The following is a 24587-nucleotide window of genomic DNA, read 5'->3' on the forward strand; positions in this document are numbered from 1 at the left end:
TGTGACCTATGCAGTAGCTGAGGCAGTGGCTACTTCCTTTACCCCACTGTGCTGACCACATATCAAACTCAAGCCTCCGCATCAACTCAAGCCGTTTCAGTCAGATTCTTAACCCACTGCACCACAGCAGGAACTCGAGATTAACTTTAGATATATACTTTCATGAATGTATTTAACAGGGGTTCATTTGATTAGGATTGCTGAGCTGAGTTGTTAAAAATCATTTACAGCTGGATACTGAAAGAGACCAGAAAATAGGGAATGAAAAGAAAAATGCTCTTTTGATATGAAAATTTGAAGTCCAAATTCACATAATTTTCAAAAAATTAGTAACATTCAGTCCATGGTTGGTTTTTCTTCATTTAAAAGAAAGTGAATTTGCTCAATGGACTATTTAGAGAGGCACTAGTTTCTACCAATGTATTTTAATGAATATTTATATATATACATACACACATAGAGACGCATATATACATATACTCAGAGCACAGACTGAGCCAACTACTATCCTCAGTCTTTTCAATTCCATCGTACTTTCTGGGAGATTCTGTTCCATTTACAAATTAAGTCTGCGTCTAGGACCCAAAGAAGAGAACACTGGAGAGGGTTTCCTAAAATGTTAGTGTACGCTTCACTCCACAGGTGTTAGGTTTTAGGCACTGGTGAGGCACAAGCTAGCAGGCTTTAGAGTCCAAACACTGTTAGTTAAGCGTTCTTTAAAATTAACATGGCAGAAGGCTTCCATTCACACTGCAGGAAGGACACACTTGTCTCCGGCTTCCTCTTCAGAACACAAATACAGGGCGCCTTGCAGTGACTTGGCTTCTGGGGGCAGCGGCCCCGGACTCTCCTGGATTGGTCTCTCAGAAGGTTCTGGTGAATTCTCCCTCCATCTGGGACTCGAGTGACGTTGAGAGACTTCCCAGAGGGAAGGGCACGGCGAAGGGAAACCCAGCGCCGATCGTGACAGGGGGTCCTCTTGAAGGACAACTTCTTGGATACACCTGTTGGAAAGCACTTCCTTTTCTTTGGAATTCCGCCATTTCATCCTTCTGTTCTGAAACCATATTTTCACCTATTGATAAAGTAATTGGACAACATGATCACTTACTTCACGTTACGTCACGTCAGCATTTTAAACTGTCATTTCTTCCACTGTGCCTTCCACAGAATACCTTATTATCAGAGGCAGCCTAGGAAAGTTCTTGTGGCATTTCATATGGGGTGCCTTCAAATATACCCGAGAGGTTACTTTAGTATAACAGCTCCACACACTTAGGAAACAAAACAACTGTGGTAAGCTGGCTACATCCTGCAAGCCGGACATTGTTCAAGACTAATTTAACTCTCTTCGACATTTTAAAACCTCATTTACTCTGTACTAAATTATTTATTCAAAGGAAATGTTATTGACAAGCCATAGCATCTTAGGGTTTATGTTGTGCCAGGTGTCAGGCCAGGCACTTAACGTGGATTATGCAACAATGACTGCAAGAAGTCCTTATTTCACAGGTGAGACAACTGAGGTTTGAAGCGATGAGCCAGTTCCACGTCACATGGCTAATAAAATGGAGGCACTTAGGCTAGAATCGGTGATGGTCCCACTCCAGCACCCAGACAGAGTGACCTCATCAGGAAGGTCTCTTTTTTTTGTCTTTTTAGGGTCACACCCAAGACATATGGAAGTTTCCAGGAGAGGGGTCGAATTGCAACTGTAGCTGCCAGCCTATACCCCAGCCACAGCAATGCAGGATCCAAGCCACATCTGCAACCTACACCACAGCTCACAGCAATGCCAGATCCTTAGCCCACTGAGCAAGGCCAGGGATCAAACCCACATCCTCATGGATACTAGTTGGGTTCGTTACTGCTGAGCCACGATGGGAACTCCCCTTATCAGGAACTTTTGGAGACTAAATTAAAAATACATTTTAGGAGTTCCCGTCGTGGCACAGTGGTTAACGAATCTGACTAGGAACCATGAGGTTGTGGGTTCGATCCCTGCCCTTGCTCAGTGGGTCAACGATCCGGCATTGCCGTGAGCTGTGGTGTAGGTCGCAGACGCGGCTTGGACCCGGCGTTGCTGTGACTCTGGTGTAGGCAGGCAGCTACGGCTCCAATTAGACCCCTAGCCTGGGAACCTCCATATGCCACGGGAGCGGCCCAAGAAATGGCAAAAAGACAAAAAAAAAAAAAAGAATACATTTTATAATGCTTTGATAAATTATGGGCTTTATATAATTTCCAAGTTTGACTACTCGTGGGATTTATCAAACTCAAAGAATTAGGCTCAATAAAAAATGACTGTAATTAACCTAAACGTGCTTATAATGGTACTTTCCAACTTGAGCCATACTCTCCCTCCACCCCACTTGAGTCTTTTTTTACTACTAACTTCCCTCTTTATCCACTATTTAGTAAACTGCCTGAGCAGAAAACTTCACAATTGGTTTCTGATAGCTTAAAAGCCAATCACATTGTTTTTCTGTGTGTTGCACCCTTTGGGGTAGGTTTCAATTTTTCAAACAAAAACTGGAGAATTTTTATCTAAAGAAATAATTAAAGTGCACCAACCAAATAGTTCCCCGAATGAAGGGACAGATTCAACCTAACACAGTCTTTCCAAGTTGGTGAAACTTTTGTTCTTTTAACTTGATTGGCAATGTCTAAAATGGCTACAAAAGAAACCCACCACAGGCAAGTGAGTCCAAAAGACTGCCATCTCAGTTACAATCCTGTGATTAAGGCCTTTCATAAGAAAACAGTACTAATGTGTACACACCAGAGCATTTGGTTCTGTTCATAAACTCATTTATTATTTGTACAGTAGGCATTTACTCCCAGAAAGCCTGCCTAGTATTTCTAATGGGTTTTCGCTATGACAGTTACTTGTTCCCATTAGTGATTCCTGCCTTTCTCATCACATTAATCATTTTCTTCTCCCCTAAGTTTTTCTGTACATCTAGAAAATTTTTGAGTGATTTCAACTTTTTTAAAAAATCATGAAAGGAGTTTCTTCACAATCAGTGGTATTGGGACAAATATTTGGGGAAAACCATAAAAACTCTACCTCTCAACAAATACAAAAACAAATTCCAGATGGATTAAACAGATAAACACAAAACTATACAAGTTTTAGAAGAAACTAAGAGATTATCATTACAGTCTCAGAGAGATGAATGTTTTCTTAAGCATGACATAAAACAATAAGGCTACAAAGGGAAAGATAGATCTGACTAAATAAAGAGAAACTTTGCACAAATAATGATACCATAAATTTATGAAAAAACCACAAACTACCCAGGAGGATTAAAAGCAAAGGCTCAAAGGATATTTATACATTCAATGTTCAAGTAGCATTAATCATCTTAGCCAAAAAGAAGTAACCTAAATGCCCACTGGCGGATGAATGAATAAACAAAATGTGGTATATACATACAACTGAATATGATTCAGTCTTTAAAAGGAAGGAAATTCTAACAATAGCATGGATGAAACTTGAAAACATTATGCCTAATGAAATAAGCCAATTACAAAAGGACAAATACAGTATGATCCCATTCATATGAGTTCCTAGAGTCGTCAAGTTCGCAGTAGAATGGTGGTTGCCAGAGGACTGGGCTAAGGAGGAACAGGGAGTCACTGCTGAATGGCTGCAGGGTTTCAGTTCCACAAGATGAAGACAGTTCTGGAGATGGATGGTGGTGATGACGCACAACAGTCTGAATGTACTTAACGCCACTGAACTGTACACTTCAAAAGGTGAAAGTGGTAAAGTGTATGCTATGTGTATTTTACTACAATTTAAAAAAACCCAAAACTTGGAGAGGATTTATTTGTGATACCTGTCAATAGGAAATGTTATTATCCATAATATTCCAAATATTTTGATTAACAGCCAAAATAATTGCTGCATATCTCTCAACAGAAGTGCAATGGGGAAAAAATGGTGCAGCCATGAAAAGGCTAATTCACAGGTTAAAAATGACCAGTAAGTGATTAAAAGAGTCTCAAGTTCTAAAAATTAGAAAAACTCAAATTACAAAGTAACAAATACCACTGTCAATGAAGTTGGCAACTTTTTCAAAAATTTAAATGGGGGAGGTTGCAAAAAGAGACAGTTTTTTAGAGTAAAATTTGATATAAATTCTGTATCTTGATACAATATTATATTTGGAAAAGAATTTCAAAATTCATCACAATTTAAAAGGTACATAAACTTTAATTTATAAATATCACTCCTAGTTTCATATCTTATAGAAATACTTTTAAAGTGCATAAAGATACACATTAGTAAAAACTGGAAATAACTTACAGTTGAAGATGGTTAAGTGAATTTTGGTACATCCATGTAATGGTCTGTTTTGAGCCACTTATGAAAAAAATGAAGTAAGTGTATACGTAGACATGGAAGGATGCATTCCGTGACATTTTTTTTTTTTTTCTTTTTCAGATGCATGTCAGACATATGGAGGTTCCCAGGCTTGGGGCTGAATCAGAGCTTCAGCTGCTGTCCTGTACCACAGTCACAGCAATGCCAAATCTGAACTGCATCTGTGACCTACCCCACAGCCTGCAGCAACACCAGATCCTTAACCCACTGAGCAAGTCTGGTGATTGAACCCACATCCTCATGGACACTATGTTGGGTTCTCAACTTGCTGAGCCATAACAGGAACTCCTTTTTGTTTTTAATGGCCGCACTCATGGCATTTGGAATTTCCCAGGCCAGGGAACTGAATCGGAGCTGCAGTTATGACCTGCACCACAGCTACAGCAACAAGAGATCCATAACCCACTGTGCCAGCCAGGGATCAAACACACGTTTCTGCAGCACCCCTAAGCACTGCAGGTGGATTCTTAACCCACTGCACCACAGTGGGAACTCTCATCCCATGACATTTGGGTGGGGGTGGTGAGCAAAGCACAAAACAATATTCATTGTCAGCAGCATTATTCATAATAGCCCCAAACTGGGAACAATCCAGGTGTCCACCATCAGAACAGAGAAACTGTGGTGAACCACGCAATGAAATACTACATAGCAATGGGTACAAAGGAGCTCATTTGTACTGTTTTACAACATGGCCACATGAATGAATCTCAAAAACATATGTTAAGTGAAAGAAGCACTTACCAAAGAATATGTACTGAATGATCCTATTTATATAAAGCACAAAAATGGCAAAACTGATCTATGCTGTTAAAAGGCAGGAAGAAGCAGGTAGTGACTGGGAGGGGATATGCAGGGGGCTCCTAGCCCAGTGGTGATGTTCTACTGCTTGAATTGTTTGCTGGTTGCACAGGGGATTTGTATTGTCCTTCAGAAAAAGTCAAACTATATGAAGAGTATGATCCCATTTCTACTTATAAATATATATACACAATTCATGTCTCAGCTTCTTCATTTGTAAAACAGAAATAATAAAAGTAGGTAATTTTCAGCCATTATGGAGAAGAGTATGGAGGTTCTTTTAAAAATTAAAAATAGAGTTACCATGTGATTCAGCAATCTCACTTCTGAGCATATATCCATACAAGATGAAAACTCTAGTTCAAAAAGATACATGTACTCCAGTGTTCACAGCAGCACTATGTACAATAGCCAAACATGGAAACAACCTAAATGTCCACTGACAGATGAATGGATAAAGAAGATGTGGTACATATATACAGTGGAATACTACTCAGCCACAAAAAAGAATGAAATAATGCCATTTGCAGCAACACGGATGGTCCTAGAGATTATCATACTAAGTAAGCCATACAGAGAAAGACAAGTATATGATATTGCTTCTAGGTGGAACCTTAAATAAAAAGATACAACTGAACTTATTTACAAAACAGAAACAGACTGACAAAGAAACTAAACTTATGGTTATTAAAAGGGAAAGGAGGGGGATAAATTGGAATTTAAAATTACCATATACACACTACTATATATAAGATAACCAACAAGGACCTACTACCTAGCACAGAAAATTATACTCAATATTTTATAATAACCTATAAGGAAAAAGAATGTGAAATATATATATATTATATATGTATAACGGAATCATTGTGCTATACACCTGAAACTAACACAACATTGTAAATTATACTTCAATTTAAAAAAGTAAAATAAATAAATAAATAAAATAAGCTACAAAGATATATTGTACAATATAGGGAATATAGCCAAAATTTTATACTAACTACAAATGGAGTATAACCTTTAAAAACTGTATACGTGTGACCTGTATTGTACACCAACTCAATATTAAAAAGTAAAAAAGAAAATAAACAAAAAAGTAAAAAATAAAGTAGGTACTTTCGTTATCTATAAATGACATCAAACATGAGGGTACAGGGTAGTCATTATGCAAGTGTCTGTGTTTTTATATGTTTGTGCATATATAACACACATATAAGTTTATTTTTAAAACAATACATGATATGTCATTAAATTCAAATTATAAATATATAAATGACAGTAGTAACAAGGGAGTTGGATGGGAAAGGTGACAGATATGTTTTCATTTTTAATATAACAAATCTCCTTTTGTTTGAATTTACCATAATAAATAGCATGCATTAATTGCATAATTAGATACAGTGTATATGCAAATAAGAAAAATGTTAAACTACTTCTGAGCTGTTCACCAAATTCAGTAACATATAATGCATTCCTTCCTGAGGTCCTTGAATTTTAAAAACAATATAATATGTGCCTGTGGAGGAACTGGAAGATAACGCACAAATAGGAAAACAATTCTTTTTCTCAGAACAGAAATATTATGGTCATCCCCTCATAAACTTTCTTTAATATGCCTGCCGCACTCTCTTTTCAATAGTCCATTTCAAAGAAGATGCTATGCAATGTCACAGATTTTCAGATTTTCTTGGAGCACTGCCAGATCAAACCAGCCACTTTTGACCTTTTAACACCCACGTCAAGTTTCTTCTCAACCAGAGACTCCCAGCCTCCCAAATCCACACTCTATCCGCCAATATAATGCAGGGCAACCCTACTGAGCCCCCAAGTGGTCCTCTCTCAGTCCCAACAATCCCTCTGAGGATCAGACAACTCCCCTGCTAGACTCCAGAGGTGGGGACAGGTATAAGGCTCCAAAGAGATACTTATATTCCAGGAGAACCACCAATCTTGCTTATTAGGCAGGACATCTCTAGGGCTGTCTCTCCCTTATTATTGTAATTGTTACCCATTTATGAACTTCTGCTTTGTTTTCCCAGTTGATTTCATCAATTCCTTGGGTCTAAGGAGTGTAACTTTTTTTTCTTTGTTTGTTTGTTTGTTTTATGGCTGCATGAGTGGCATATAGAAATTCCCAGGCTAGGGGTTGAATCAAAGCTGCAACTGGGGCTATGCCACAGCCACAACACGGATCCCAGTCGCATCTGCAACCTACACCACACCTTATGGCAATGCTGGATCCTCAACCCACTGAGTGAGGCCAAGGATTGAACCTGCATCCTCATGGAGACTATGTCAGGTTCTTATCCTGCTGAACCACAACAGGAACTCCTGAGGAGTGTATCTTAATCAGTACTTATCAGTATTCCCTCTTACTGCCTACTTACAATACACACAATGGACCTACACATAACAGACCATTAAGATATAGCTACTGGTTCGTCTATCATGAACACACAATTGCTCTGTGACACAAACAGAATTCCTACATCTGTCCCTGTTTTTTAGGTATAAACTGGAGCCCAGAGCAATTAATTAAGGTTAGGGGCTCATAAGTACCACACACAAGGAAAGCACAGACTGCTGATCTAGGCCAATTATTCCCTACCACACCTTATACTGCATCCTATGACTATAAAAAGTTGGGGAGTAGGGGGACAGATGGCTTCCCTAGGGAAAGGAAGCAAGGTTAAGAAGGGTTCTGTCTAAAAATAGCTGGTTTAATAGCATCCAAATTAGAAACCAGGTCATTTGGATTGAGGGAAGTACAGGAGAGCATGGTGGTTGACACAGCCTCTGTTAGCCCTTCAGTGCCTTTATGCTGATTCAAAAAATCCAGAGGGCTGTAGCTCTGACCAGGAAAGCCAGTTTGACAAGCAGAGTACCTGCTGCATTTCAGTTGCTGACATCCCCCTCAGCCAAGTGCCTTTGTGCAGTAAACATTCTGTACAACTGTACATGGTGGCTCCAGGTTAAAGAAACACAAACTCCAGAGTCAGGATGCCCAGGGTGGGAGCCCAGCTCCAAAGCAGCTTCCTTCTGTGACACCAGACCTCTGTGTAGCCCTCTACATTTCCTCATCTAGAAAATAGGTATGATTATAGTGCTTATTTCATATGGCAACTATAAGAAGGATGAAATACGAAAATGCTAGTGCCTTATGCTGTTAATTATTTATAATAAGTGGGCCAATTTGTAAATAGAATATGCTGTATTTCCCAAAAGGCCAGAAAGTCTCTTGCAAAATTATACGAAACATCATTGTACAAGAAAGGGTTGAAAATAAGGGTTGCAAATGTGAAATTACTTAACTGTCCTTGACATAAGCCCACGGTGCAAAATAATGAAATCTATTAAGAGGTATTTATGAGTCACTCATTCATGCCTTGATTTTGGATTGGAAATGAAGAAAAAGACAGGAAAATTGGTTCCTGCTTTTGTAGGCAATTATGTAGCCTGTTTCTCTGAAAACAGAGCAAACAATGCAATGATGTAAATGCTACAGCCTTTGCTTTTCTCTTCATTTGGAAGAATTAATCAAGCAAAAACCTAGATCTCTCAACAAATAGACCTATATTCAAATAGGAATTGTGAAACGTATTTTTACCCATTGAAAAGGTATGAAAGTCATTCAATGATGCTTTAAGGTCTATCACTATGCCTAAGACAACAAATATTTGCCAATGAATGAATTTCATTAGATCCCTACAGAAATCAGGGGCAGTAGACATCTTCCTGCTCATTAGTACCTGTGATTCCTTTAGTCCCAAGCTGATGGCAAGTTTCTTTCGGTCTGTTTTGCTGATATATTTCTGCTTCTGAAACATTTTCTCCAAAGCCTTTCTCTGGTCCTCAGAAAAGACAGCTCTTCTTAAAATACCCCTTCGAGCTTTGGAATTAGATTCCTGGGTCAGAAGAGGCAGCACACTCTCTTCTCCTAGTGGGGAAAAAAAGATACAAAAAGCCCTGTTAGCTGTAGAGAGGAGAATTCCATCTGACTTTCCTAGGACAGTATCTTCCTTCTCAGTACCATGGCCAAATTATCTCATCTCTGAACTCTGCAGACTTAGAATGTTTCTTAATCCTTTTTGGTCATAGGCTCCATTGAGAATTTGATAAATGCTCTTTGATTCCCACTGAAGAAAAGTACACAGGCTTTCCTTCCCAGTTGTGCATGCTATGTCTGAAAGCCCACAATCCCAGGTTACAAAGTTCCAATGCAGAATAAGCAGTAGGTGGTTTAAATACTTAATTTTTCTCTAATTCTTCATTTACTTATTCATTCACTTACTGTCTCAAAGTTTTGAACACTTACCATGTGCCAGACACTCTGCTCAATACTACACACTCAGAAATAAGACAGATTTTATTGCACTACCTATAAAATCATGTGGAAGGGATTTATTGAACTAGCCTCACAAGTGTGATGAAGTATTCCTAAGGGGCAGGTGTCTTGGGAGCACAAAGCAGTAGATCTAATCTGAATCTGGATGTCAGAGAAAAGAGTCAGAGATGTTTAATATTAGACGGAAAGTTTGGAAGCCCTCCCCAAAATCCCACTCCCCAACTCAACTGATCATCAGCTCATTCAGGGCAGAGACATTTGCTAATATTTCGGTCTTTTTGAGATGAGCACAACACTGGTTCCCAGGCTCTGTGAGTTTCATTCATCATTCGCCATGCATTCAGCTTTCCCAGTTGTGGTTGGCAGAATAATGTTCTTTTCAAAAACGCCCATGTCCTAATTCCCAGAGTCTGTGACTATGTTACATTACATGGCAAGGGGGAAGTAAGGCTGCAAATGGAATTACGGTTTCTAATCAGCTGACCTTGAGATCAGGAGAGTACCCTGGATTATCCAGGGGATCCCAGTGTAAGTGGAAGAAGGAGACAAAACGGGAAGTCATAGTGAGAGTTTTGAAGATGCTATATTTCTCCCTTGGAAGATGGAGGAAGGAGCCATGAGCCAAGAAATGCAGGCAGCCACTAGAAACTGGCAAGGCCAGAAACAGTCTCCCCTAGAGCTTAAGGAAGACATGGAGGCCTGCTGATACCTTGATTTTCGTTCAGAGAGACCCATGTCAAGCTTCTGACCTCCATGACTGTAAGATAATAAGCCTGAATTATTTTAAGACTCCAGGTTTGTGGAAACATGTTTCATCAGGAAGAGGGCACTAATGCATTAGGTATCAGACTCAATGGGTTAACTGCTGAGGAAACCAGACAAACAGCACACGGTCCCCACTCTCACGGAGTTCACCTTCTCATGGGTGGATCATCACATGAACATCACTTTAGAATACAGGTACCAGGGAGCTGGGACTCGTTTATGGCTGAAGCTGGTATGCATTTTGGTGCTTAACAATTATTTCCTAATAAAGAAGCAAATGAGTATCTTAAGCACTAGAAGAGAATGGTCTCTAAAATGCTCTGGGATTACAAAAAGGAAGTGATAAGTTCAGAGAAAATAAGTTGAGCCAACTCTAGAAGAAAAATTCCATTCCAGACAGAAAGAACCAAGGCCAATCCAGGCAGAGTGACTAGCATGTCTCAGAACATGAAGGCACAAAGGAATAAAGTCTCCCAAGGAAAAGTGAGCAGCCTGCAAGCCGGGGAAGGGCAAGAAGCAGAGGATGCAAGCTGGCAACCATGTCCAGCCTGCAGATGGGCTTGGTTTGGTCTTTGCTTGCTGGTTAAAAATTAGATTTAGCTGTTCACATTTAATAACTGGGAGGTTTCACATGATGCCCAGGTTTTCAACATCTCTTCAAAGGGAACTCTGCTGGGCTCGCTTTTAAGCAAAGAGCTACCAAAGTGAATGGCAGGTGCCTCCTTTAGATGGAGCATGTGGTCCTCAGTTTGCCATATACTCACCTGGCTTGCTTTTTGCCTTGAAGACATCTGGACCTCTGGCATAAAGATTACAGAGAGGAATGGAGCCAGATCATAGAGGACTAGAAGGATTTGGAATATTACCCAACAGGTAATGAAGATCAATAGGCTATGTTTAAGCCTGTTGTGACATGATAATAATAAACATACACATAGTACTTATTCTGCATTCTTATACTTACTTGTGTTAAAGTTGCCGATGTGCGTTATTTCATTTAACCCTCCCAACCAATCTATTTCATGAAGTCTACTATTATTCTCACCATTTTACAGATGAATAAAAAAGCAGCTCAGGTAGCTTAAGTACTTTTGTCCAGGGTCACCTGGCTAGGGCTTCAAACCCAAGAAGACTGATTACAAAACAAATGCTCTTAACGCTATAGTACTGCCACAATCTGACTTGTATTTTAGAAGAAAAATGCCAATAAATGGATAAATCTCATCAGTTCTACCTCTGTGATACAGTAGCTTCCTTTCCTATTTGTCTAAAAGATTACAAACATCTCCTAGCTTGTCTCTCAGCCAGGGCTTGTACCTCATTCTGGTCCATCCATTGACAGATGAATCACTAGCCTCTCATTCCTTCTCCCAGCTCTGTACCATTCACATTTTCCTAAAGATGCCATAGTCCCTGGGATGTAATCAAGCCCATTCTTTTCAAAGGTCTACTTTTACTGATGCCCTTCCCATTCATCCTCTCGTGGGATCTTGGTTCATTCTCCATCTATGGAACCAATTATTTTTGCCTGTCTCACACCAAGGTCATATCAAAGTCAGCCTTGACAACTGGATTCACCATGTCTTTATTGGTGATTTAAATAGTTTTTTCTTTTTTTTCTTCTTCTTCTTTTTACAGCTACACCTGCGGCATAGGAAGTTCCTGGGCTAGGGATCAAATCGGAGCTACAGCTGCAGGCCTACACCATAGCCATAGCAACACCAAATCTGAGCCGCATTTGCAACCTATGCTGCAGCTTGCAGCAATGTGGATCCTTAATCCACTGAGCAAGGATAGGGAATGAACCCACATCCTCACAGACACTATTTTGGGTTTTTAACCCACTGAGCCACAATGGGAACTCACAGAGATATAAACAGTTTTATGCAATGTTGGTCAATGATAACAATCAAAATATCTCAATGTGTTCATAGTTTTCTAAATCCTTTTCTTCTCTGAACTATCCTTGGCATAGAGACCATGGAATTGGCCCTTTTGCATTATTTCAGAGCACAGGTTCATCCATTGACAGTGTCTTTCTAGGAAGCCTCAGAACAAAGGACTCTGGAGGATGGAAGAACTTGGTTTGGATTGCAGCACTTAACCTGTGTGACCTGGAGTGAGTAACCTGTTCAGCTTATTTTACTGAGTTTCTCTAAGGATTTGGTGAAATAACACAAAAAATTTTCAGTGTCTAGCCCACAGTAAGGATCCCAAAAATCTACTTTAATTCCCTTTGTTGGATTTCATTTTATTCTTATAATAATCATATGCCACAGACATGCTCTGTACAGATGAAGTGTTTAGATCAGTTAAGGTCCAGAATTGCACAAAGGATACAGATTTCAGTTGGGAGCAAGGCCTTCTGAATCCAAACTCTTGGCTCCTTCCTCTACCCCTCACTGTTTCTTAGCGGGTCAAGAATGGGAAGACAGAAACATTTATGAACACAGCCAGAGCTCCTGTCTGTGACTATGGCTTCTGTATCCTGTTCTGGGTCCATCTGTGAGCCTAGACTACATGGTATCTCTTATACGGCCTGCTTACAGTGCCCTCAAATTCCAGAGTGCCTTTCTCACTTCATATTTTGATCTGGAATTCTTAATTTGCAAATGTATCCAATTTATCATTATTACTACTGTGTCTATTAGAATTAGAAAAAGAAACAAATATCCAAAGGTAAAGAAATGCATAAGCATATTATGCTATACCTACTGGGTGAAAGTTTAAAGAACCCTTAACCAATGAGGACTAGGAAGATCAAGCAACAGCAACAAAAATACACTTTAATACAAATGATAGATAAGATACATACTATGCTTGCAACAGAGTAAAGATGCAGAGGAAAAAGACTGAAAAGGCAAAAAATAAACACTAAGATAGGCTGCTACTGTACAGTATGGATGAATAATTCACCTCCACTCTACATTTTAAGTCTGGTTCAGTTTTCCAAGGAACACAAGCAAACACTGTAGCAATCTTCTGGGGAAATTACCTGGCTGAGTGATTGAGTTGTCGCTGAGTGACAATTGGAAATGAATCCACTCCATCCTTCAGATCCTCACAATTGATAAGGTGGTCCAAGAATAGAGACAGCCACCGCACAGTGAGAGGAACACCCACAGACCACAGCACAGAAAGCTTTTAAGCACCACATGAGAAGACACTTTGTCTTAGAGGCCAACAGAATAAGTGCTGAGAGAGAAGAGCTGCCCGAAGAAAAGCAATTCCTCTTGCTGGCAGTCTCGCCAAAGACGAGCAGAGAGGGGGACTGGAATGTGCAGACGCATGTGGGGTGAGGACAGGTGTGAAACATGGTGGATTGAGCAATCTCACACAGCCTGGTACTTCCAGACTGTAGGCGATGAGCAGGAAGAACACATTAGCCGGGAGATAGATTAGGGACGGGGTGACTGAAACAGGATTAGGGTAGAACTTGCCACAGAGGAAAGTCTTTCGAGGACCTGACCAATTTAGCATCCGAGAAGGGCCAATAGGTTGTGAGTCAATACAACTTTTTATTTTATTTTTTATAATCTTATTTTATTATTGAAGTACAGTTGATTTACAATGTTGTGTTAGTTTCAAGAGTATAGCTCAATGACTCAGTTATACATACACATATGTTCTTTTTCAGATTCTTTTCCATTATAGGTTATTACAAAATACTGAGCATAGTTTCCTGTGCTATACAGTAGGTCCTTGCTGGTTATCTATTTTACAGTACAACTTTTTAGATCTATATAGAAATACATACAAATTTATGGACCAATACAGTTCATTTTATAAAAAACTTTCCATATATTTTTTTAAGTAGTGGTCATGATTCTACTTGTTTTTGCCCCTTCTTCGCCAAGATCTACATGTTTACATAAAACAATGGGGTAACATGTTTAAATGGCCCTAAGACTTTTAATAAGAACCCATAGGTTTTCCCAGGGAGCAGTTTCTAAGTGAAGAGAAAGAAGAGTCCCATCAAGGGGACCAGCAGATAAATTATTCTCACCAATGTGGTAAACACTAACATTTAGGGGGTCATGCATACAAACCAGACTCAATCTCTCAAAGAGAGACCTGGGGTGGTTGTGGAGGTCGGAGGGTTAACTCCTGGGTCTGGTCCTCAGGTTTTAATGTCCCATAACAAACACAAATACAAGCACCAAGCAAGCAAAAACCATAGCAAAGATAAAGAATATTATGAGTTGCCTGGTTTCTCTTAGTGCTGCTCTTAAGATATGAATCACGCCTGTTTTCGTAAATGGATGTGGCTCAGGTCCCTGCAAGAAGCATGTGATAAAATGCTGCGTCTACCATTGCTGCTCATTTCCATGTCTCCCATGAGTCTTTTGTGGGCTCTCTCTGGATCTAACCATAAGCCACTGATGAATCTTCACAATTTTCCTACCTTCTAAACCTAGGAATGTTAGCTGAAATTTACATCTGCAAAACAAACATATGGACTTTGAGAACTTGTTGGTGACTCAAGAATCTCTCAGAAGCTACTAAAAAGTTACAAGCAACAAATATGGAAGTTCCCTGGTGACCTAGTAGTTAAGAATCCAGCACCGTCACTGCTGTGGCTCGGGTTCGATCCCTGGCCCAGGAACTAACTTCTGCATGCCATGAGCATAGCCCCCAAAAAAGCACCAAATACCTCCAACTATTCCTAAATTTACGACAAAAGTGGAAACTTATAGGTGACAAACAAATTAATAATATAAAAATAACAATTAACAGAGACATATTTTTAAGACATGCAGGAGAAAAGAGGCTTTAAAAGCCAGGGCTGCCAATTCAAAGTGCTGTAAGCTCTACCAATTTGTAGATGTCATTATTATTATTTTACAATGTGGCTTCCACATACATTTGGGGCTCAATGTCAGCTGATGTATGTACCAATGACATGCAGCAGATCCCCAGAGGTAGATATGATCATCCCCATTTTCCATAGTACAAAACTGAGGCTCCAGAAAGACACTGTGCAAATGAAGTCACACATTCAAGCAGAGTGAGGCCAATGGATGCTCTTTAAAATCATACCAAAGATTGTCAAAGTTACAAGAGGTCGGGGAAAGAGGTGGGGAGGTGGGGAGACCAATACTGAAATGGAAGAATGGGAGTTCTCGCTGTGGTGCAACGGGACCAGAGGCACCACTGCAGCGCTGGGACGCAGGTTCAATCCCCAGCCCAGCACAGTGGGCTAAGGATCCAGCATCACTGCAGCTGCAGTGTAGGTGGCAACTACAGCTAGGCTCTGATCCTTGGCCTGGGAATTCCATACGCCGCAGGACGGCCAAAAAAGAAAGAAAATGGCAAAATGAACTAGGATAGGAAATTTTTCAAAGGCTTAATTCCCTACATCCTGGGACAGCCCCCATGCACATTCCCCAGGAATCCCTGTGTGCAGTGAGCCCTGTGAAGGGCACCTCAAAGGAAGGTGTGCTGTGTGTGAATGATAGACGGGGAGGAAATAGAGTAACACGGCATTAGATAAACTGGAGGAGGCCTCCTTTTTTTCATCCCAAAGTAGATGACTACTATCACTTATGAACATTTGGGGAGAAGAGGGACTCCATTCCAGGAATGGTCCTCAAATACCTTCACTGCCTCTGTGGAACTGCTGAATAGAGCCATCAACTTGGAAGATCTATTGTCTTCGAGTCTGCAACTCCTTGAAACCTCTTCCTGGGTGACTGAGTGTCATTTATCTACACAGCAGCCCTCCCTTCACTATGGAGAAGTCAAAACCTACCTCCAACTTATCACACACACTTAATTATGTTTTCAACAACCAAAAAAAGCAGACTTCTCTCTCTCTCTTTGCACAAAATGCTGCATTCCTCTGAAAATCCTAGAGTTCTAAAGATAAATCATTATAAAAGAAGCTCTCAGGCAGCCTTTTGTCGATTTCCACAGACCTCGGTCAGTTTCCTAAGCCCACTCGCCGCTCCAGCGGAGAGCAGAGCGTAGCCTGGCCAGGTGGTAAGAAGACTCATCAGAGCATGGCCACCTCTGACTGTGTCACTCATAGGTCTGAGCTACCATGGTCAAAATAAGCTCCCTTCCCTGCTGCTTTCAACAAAATCCTAAATTCAAATTTGGAGAGTGTATTGTGTTCTTTAAAGTTTTAACAAGGAAGGGAAGATAGTAAAAAGATCTCAAAATGAAGACTTTTACTTCATCTCCCAAGAAAAAAAGGTAGAGCAATTCATTCCTGAGGAATATTTCTTTGTTCATTTTTATAAAAGGATGCTGCTCCAAATTGAAATTGTCTTTTAATGCATAAAATTCTTGAAAGGTCAAATGTAAGTTGGGTACTCAAAGACAAAAATGAAACAGTTAACTGATTAATTCAATTAGCTATTCTACATAATTAAGATTCCTATACATTTTCAGGTAGTCTTTTTTTTTTTTTAAGGTCATCTTCTGCATAATTTCTACCAGTTTCCATTTCATTTTAGCTGAGAAGTGCATTATTTTGAAAAGAGTCATACGGATATACTCTCAAAGGTTTTCTTTACACTGCTTTGGGGGGCAGAAAACTTTTATCACTGCCATTTAATTTCTCCCCACTGTAGGGACTGCGCTTAAGCTTCTCATATGTGAGAAGGCACTCTATGAATGGTAGTTTCCACATTGCAACAAGTCAATCATAAATCTAAAGGTTAACAAGAAAAACTAAATCAATTTTAAACAACTGAATCATGCCAAGAGTCAAAATATTTCATTTGCTAGTTACAGATGTGTTGCTCTAATCCTACATTCTTAGAAAAAGTTTGATGAGGGCCACTGATTTAACTGCTTATTAAAAAATTTAGTAATTTGGCTGTCCAAACTAAAACTCAATACAAATTTGCTTGGAGAGTTCATTTTCTTTCTTTTGTACAAATGGAAAAAAAATGCTTGGGCATAAACTCATTCTTATTATTTAATAGGAAGAAGAAAACCTGGAAAATGTCTTGAACAAAAAAGATTACTGAACAGATAGATGTAAGTCTTTATTAACTGTTCCCTGTTATCATGTTTATTAATTTAAAATTCTTTATTGGAATTCCTGTTGTTGGACAGCAGAAACGAATCCAACTAGGAACCATGAGGTTGCGGGTTCGATCCCTGGCTTCGCTCAGTGGGTTAAAGATCCGGGTTGCCATGAGCTGTGGTGTGGGTCACAGACGTGGCTTGGATCCTACATTGCTGTGGCTCTGGTGTGGTCTGGCAGCTGCAGCTCTTATTAGACCCCTAGCCTGGGAACCTCCATATGCCCACGGGTGCAGTACTAGAAAAGACAAAAAGACAAAAAAAAAAAAATATTTATTGACAGCATAAATCCACCATTTCATTATTTGCTGCCAATACAATGAACATTATAAATAAGAAAATAAGAAATTTATCTCAGATTTATAAGTAATGAGACACCAACATTAAGAACACTTGTGGCAGGAGTTCCCGTGTGGCGCAGCAGAAACCAATCCAACTAGCATCCATGAAGATGTGGGTTGATCCCTAGCCTTGCTCAGTGGGTTAAGGATCCATCATTGCCATGAGCTGTGGTGTAGGTCGCAGACGTGACTCGGATCCCAAGTTGCTGTGGCTGTGTGCTGTGGCTGTAGCTCCGATTCAATCCCTAGCCTGGGAACTTCCATATGCTGCGGGTGTGGCCCTTAAAAGCAGAAGAAAAAAAAGAGAAAAAACTTGTGACAGCTCTAAGTTGTTTTAAAATGCCAACTTAGAAATGGAGACAAAGCAAGTGCAGCCTTCTCTATCCTTGATCTGAGCTGTGCTGATTTCCCCCTTGTTGCATGTTAAAGAAGGAAGACAGACACAGGACTTTATAGGCCTCCAGGGATAGAAACCACAGTTTATAATAGCCACACCAAAGGCATCAAGTGGGAAGGGCTGAGAAGCAGAGAGAGAAAGATGAGACTTGCTTAGAGTGATTTTTTTTTTTTTTTTCAGGGAACTGAAAAGATGAAGTTATCTAGGAAATGACTTGAAAATTACTTCTATGTGCTCTAAGTACTACGCTGGCCGGGGAATTAGTGTAATTTTATGGCTTAGAAACCCTTACTAAAACACTACTATAAAATGAATGCACACGCGCACACACACATACATGAATGTCCACCTGTTACATGGAATTTTCTTGTTCACTGCCACTTACCTAATCTACACTGCCAGAGATTTTCTCAAGTAGAAGACCAGTGTGATACCAGGGTGAAATAACTGAAAGGAGGCACAGGACCTCTTTCCATCTCCTCCCCTGAAAATCCACCCTACAGATTTAATTCCTCAGAGATGCCACCATGCTACAGTATCAGACATTTGGGGTTGAAGTCTCTGCTCCAGCGGTCTTTTCCTGATACTCTACTAGATGGTGATAAATGTCTCCTTAATTCGCACATCAGTTTTCAATTGCCCTCACAGGAGACCACCTTGAAGGAGCGAGGAAAAGGTTTAGTCATGGTTTCCATTTTTCTATGTGAATCAATACATTCTAGTTAAATGGACAATTAATAGGTCACTTCCAAAATAGTAGTGTATCAGCCCTGGTTAATAAACAATCCCCGCAGTGGATAATGGGCCCTATGTATTCAGCAAGTCCTGTCTACACTCATCTCATCCACTAAATCCCTTTTCAGGTGGACAGGGTTATATGGGAAGATGAGCTGGAATGAGTCTATAAAAGTCAGCTTCATTCACTGCTTTTATTTTTCAGCCAAGTGCTTTAAATGGTGTCCAGAAATTCACTTGGAATGTGAGACAGGAGAAAAGACTGACACACAGAGCCTTGCTTTATGACCATACAAAAGGGCAACTGACCCTTGCCCGAGCCTTTTCCATGTGAAATGGTTTCGAAAGTTCATCTGCGCAGTGAAAAATCGTGGTGAGGTCGCGTGTGGATGAGTCAAGTGAAAGTGACGATTGGTCACGGGTCTGTCACCCATTGTGGCCAGGTCCGGCCATGTAAAGTGCTCTGTGGGAAAGTATCAGCCCCCTAAAGAGATGCTCAGAAACTTGCAGCTCATTAAACGGCCAGCATTTGCTGCCTCACTTGTCAGGAATCATTCTGTTGAGCAAATGCTCTTCTGAAACATTCATAAAACACATGCAGAGAAGCAGCAGGGATCTGAATTCAACCGTGATGGAGCTTAGGACTTCAGCCTGTCTCTACTGCTATTTCACTTTTCACCTGACAGAGCTGTTAACCTGCATCAATGTTTTCTCGCGGGCAGCTGAAACAAATGCACCCCCTTGGTGGACTTTATCATAAACTCAAATCCTCTGCCGATGGACTCTTAGCTGACCCAGAAATCTCAAGGTCAAAGTGAACTTATTTACTTTTTCTTTTAAATTAGACTTTTTTTCTTTGTGCGTGTGAGTGTACCCATGCATGCATGCTCTTCAAGTTTTTGAAAGTTTTGAAATAGTGTTCACACTCTGGACACTATTAAAATTGTGTGACAATTGAAGAAAAGTTCTCTTGAAAACATTTCCAACAACTCTGATTGGTTTCCTTCAAGATCCTAAGAGAAGGTATTTATCTTTTATAATCTTGACAATTTTTATTTATTTTCCATGGACACCTAGTGACTTTCTGAGTCACATTTTAAGCTGAATGGAAATTTTACACAATTTCTTAGCCTTCCTTTCTTTCTTTCTTCTTCTTTACATGAGTATTGCTACACATTTCAGAAAGAGCCAAACTGGTCCCTCTGAGATCTTTTATATCAAATGGAAAACAAGTCCCTTTCCTTGGTGTGTCAGCCCTGGGTTTCAATGCCATTAGAAACTGCTCACAATTGCTCAGTGTGCTGAGGTTTGATAAATCTCTGGAAACCTCTTGAATAGGATCGCTGTGATTTTTAGTGAGGAATTAGCTCCTTGCCATTGCATTACCAATTAGTTTTCCAGAGCACATTAAATCCTGCTGCTTTGGTTTACAGAGTAACTGAGGCATTGCTGATGAAGCATAAAAACTTACTTGGAAAAGCAGTGGGGGATGCAGGGCGCCGACAGGACCCACCGCAGCACGCCGGGTAGAATGGAGGGGCGCTCAGAAAAAAGGGCTTGGAAGGCGCTGCAGAGAAAGCATTGATCTCATTGATTAGCCATTTCTTTTAGACAATATTCAAAATTCCAGCTTCCCCAAAGTCCTGAAGTAGAGCACTCCATCTTCTGAGCCTTTACTTAGTTAACTTTTTCTGGAATTAACAGTCATTTTAAAGTAGCTTTATCCATCAAAGAGCTTGCTAACTAATCAAGATTTGGAAGCTGTGGTGTAAACACTCAGATTATCAAAACCAAACTTCTTAGGTCATTTTCTATTCAGTTATAAGTATAAATGTCAAATAGTCTTTTATTTAAAATATCCTAGAGTAACACCATCCAAGAGAGTTCTCTGTAATAACAGAAATGTCCTCTATCTACCCTGTCCACTTCAGTTACTATTTGCACACATAGCCAGTGAGCACTTGCATTGTGGCTAGTATGTCTGGTTAACTGAATTCTTAAGTTATTTTAAATTTACATAGACTCATGTGTCTAGAGGCGAACATTGAGCAGCACGGCTCTGGATGTAATACTTACCAAGAAATGACTGAATGTTATGCGCTTAAGTTTACTTTTTAAAAAAGACATTATATAAACTCCATTGTCTATTTTTAGAAGGTTCTTTGAAATATACGGATAGCTGGATTCCAAAGCTGATAAGAGGTAATTTACCGAGCAATTCCCTAACAAAAAGTGATTTTTCTGATCCCTTTGTATATGTTTTAAAATATGTGAGAAGAGTAATAACATTGTATCTCAAGAGATAACTAGTTAACCTGAAAGCATCTGTGTTATAGTATAGGGAGCTGCCAAATAATTCTGCCCGGCTCCTTTTATTAAACTATGCTACTCAGAACATTTTCACTGCATATACATGGAATAGTTATTATTACTCTTGTAAATAAAGAAACGTTAAACTCTGTTCCTCAGTAGATGAAACTGAGCTATAAAGAATGTCACAGAATATTAACGGCTCTTCTTTATTGAACACTTACTGTATGCCAGGCTTTGGTTAAGTACTTTGAATACACCATGTCCTTTGGATAATGTGGTTTAATACAATATAAATATGAGTGAGATTTCCTAAGGTGAAACAACTTACTTTTACCATGACATATCCAGCAGAGCACCTGGCACATTCTAAACAGTCCAAACATTTTCAACAAATGAATGAATGATCTTAAAACTAAGAAATAGGAAATCAGAAATTAACCCCTTTCCTGCTCCCCGGCACACCTTGCAACACGGCATCTTCCATAACAGAGGACCTTCCAACTAGAACATGACTTAAAAACAAATATTTTTACTACTCATCCTCCATTTTCAATGGCAACTTTTTTCTTTTATTAATCATATACAGTGAATATTATTTTGACAAAGACAGATGCCTTTTTCAAGAACACAGTAATTTCAGACTCACATTTTAACCAATTGTTAAGCATGTGTTTATTCTACCAATATCCTTGAAGAGAAAGCAAAATAAGTATATAAGTATATACAGGAATTTTGTGATCTTCTGGTCCTTAATGCCTTCAAGGATCTTTCTGATAGGATCTTTTCTATAATATGATGGAAAGTTGTCAATGTCCATGTTTTGTTTTTAATATCTGGATTTCCAAATAATAAAATGTCTTAATGCTATTTTAAAAATATCACAACTAAGCAAAGTATGAAAAGGAGACCTAAAAGTTATATAAAATTTCAAAAAAACTTTTCATTGTTATCGTAAGTTGTTCTAATATTGACTGAAAAACCACCACCGAAATGATAAATCCTTTATTTGAATTTAACATCTTAAGTTATAAGAGTATGGCATTATTTAGGCAGTTACATTTTCCAGTATTTCTATGAATAAAGAAAGTACTTTGACAAGGAATACATTATCCTGTATAAAAGTTGCCTCATTATGTTTATTCTCAAGCATTCCTGTTAACTAACTTATTTCACCTCCAAAATGAACACTCTGTAGATAATTAAGTTATGGTTATTGTGCTGTTTGGAATTTTTTAAATTGAAGTAAAAGAAAAAGGCTCAACAATGTTGCATTTACATACATTATTTAAACATTTATCATGATAGTTGGAAATACACAAATGTTTTTGCTCAATAGAAGGTGTAGAAAATAAGTATGCTAGTGATACTATTAAAATAACAATGCAGGATTTCCGCAAATTACAATTTTTATTATTCTAGCCAAAATGTTTCTCAGTCTAAGGTATGGCCCTAAAAATGGAAAAATAAAGGATTTTTAAAAGGATAGTCCATTTGAGACAGGTGTTCAATTAAAATCATTTGTGATAAATGAGGTTCTGACACATGATCTTTGTGTTAAATTTAACCAGGAAAAGTTTTAATTGAACAGTCTGATACTGCTATGTACTATCCTATCTTAACACAGTAACGCTGTAATCAAAATGACCTGCTATCTACAGTAGCAAATCTTGTGGCTAAAAAACTCCATGTGACATGACAAGGCTTAAAGTTCTACTATGTAGCATTTCTTCACCATTTTAAATCACTTCATTGACATACATATACTTACACAGAAGATTAGTCAATTCCTAATTTCTATACATAAATACACCTTGTTTAAGCTGGTTTATGTGCAAATCACTGTGAAATTCCAATTAAGTGCTCCATTTTTTTTACATGCTCCTACTTGGACATAAGTCAAATGCTAATCCAACTGAGCAAATGATTTCAGGGGTGTTGAATGGCGTGAGGAAATAGCTACTTAAAACAATGCAATGCATTAAAATATATATATGTTACACTTTTCAATGTTTGTAAGCCTCATACTTTCTAAGGCAATGAGCAAAAATGTAAACTCAAGTGTGATAAAACAAAGCGACGAGTTAACAGATGTGCTAAAACTTTTGCAAGTGGTTAAGAACTACTTTGAAAAGGGCAGAGAACAAAGCAATTTCAAGCTGATGATATGCATTTCAAAGCACATCAATGCACACTAGATTCAGTCACTTTTATCATTTTTCATGTTAGGGACAATTTGTTGTAAGCTCACTGAACAATATTTATGATAATACAATTTAAAGACTGCCTACTATACACCAAACACTGGACTGGCTATGAATTTAACACTTGCTATTTCATTCATTCATTAATATTCAAACTCAAATGGGAATGCATCTGGAATGTGATAATGATGTGTTTTCGGCCCATTTTCTAAAAGACACAGGAAACACAAATATTTGAGCACAATATGTAGTTATCAGTCATGACAGATAAGGATGTCAGGCACACAGACTGTCAGTTATTCAGTAAGAGATAAGTCTGGAAAATGGACCTCTCCACCTCTCCCCAACTTTCCAGGAGAGAAAAATGAATGGCTTTCCTTATGGAAAAAAATGCACACTGTCAGATTCTACTGCTTGGTGTTAGGTTCTCTTAGCATAACACTTCAGGATACTCCAAATTTTGTATCCCGTCAACAAATCTAACTTCTAGTTTCTGTAGAAATCTGTCACAAGTTACAAACAACATAATTTTGGGGACAAAACTGTCTGAAATCCAAATGACTAAAATCATTTATTCACAGAAAACTTCGTGAACTTTTTCACTTCTTAGTCAGATATTCTGACTTATTCAAAGACAGAGAATCAAACAACAATTACTTTGAAGGTTTTAATTAAGATGGGAACTTAGAGCCAACTTAATGGTGAAGTGGCCTGATTTTTTTTAACTTAACTAGATGGTTTGTGACAAAAGCATCCCAAAGTCAAGGACAGTTACAAGTCTAGCTACAGAGAAATTATTTTCAAAGTTCTGTTGCCTAGAAAGCAAGCAAAACATTTAAAATTTTTTAAATTATTTTCTTTCTTCTTTATAGATTGTGAAGAACAATAGGTCTCTAAATGGGGTAAAACCACATTCTTTTTAATGTCACAGCAAACTCTGGTACCAACTGACTTGAGCTGACATTTCAAAGGAAGAACACTAAAGACGACTGATAAAACCTTCAAATAAATTTTGGAAGCCACTACAATGCTACGCCAACTGGGCAGCACGTTTTAAGAAGGAAGAGAAGAAGGGAGAAAAGGTTCCTTCTTACAAAGGTAACCAAAGGGTCAAAAAACACCTCTGGGAAAGAACAAGAGGGAATTAAATAATTTCAAAAGGATGGTCTTAATGATCTCCTTCAAGTACCTGGGCACCAGGAAAAAAAGAAATCTAGACCTCTGACCTTTAAACACTACACAATTGAATAGTCTA

General features: G+C 38.9%; 1 protein-coding gene across 2 annotated transcripts in view; it reads right to left on the reverse strand.

The window, feature by feature from the left end:
• DBX2 (developing brain homeobox 2) overlaps positions 410 to 24587 on the reverse strand; it is a 37601-nt gene continuing 13423 nt past the window's right edge. The window contains exons 2-4 of one of the 2 annotated variants that reach the window (XM_021092578.1): positions 20290 to 20385; positions 8947 to 9134; positions 410 to 1075 (exon numbers count right to left, since the gene is read on the reverse strand). In XM_021092578.1, the coding sequence (XP_020948237.1) occupies positions 746 to 1075; positions 8947 to 9134; positions 20290 to 20385 (614 nt within the window). In that variant the 3' untranslated portion in view covers positions 410 to 745. Of the gene's footprint in view, positions 1076 to 7414; positions 8279 to 8946; positions 9135 to 20289; positions 20386 to 24587 lie in introns of those variants that run through there. The other variant, XM_021092579.1, reaches the window with a different exon arrangement.

The sequence above is a fragment of the Sus scrofa genome, chromosome 5 (assembly GCF_000003025.6).
Source record: "Sus scrofa isolate TJ Tabasco breed Duroc chromosome 5, Sscrofa11.1, whole genome shotgun sequence".
Taxonomy (NCBI): domain Eukaryota; kingdom Metazoa; phylum Chordata; class Mammalia; order Artiodactyla; family Suidae; genus Sus; species Sus scrofa.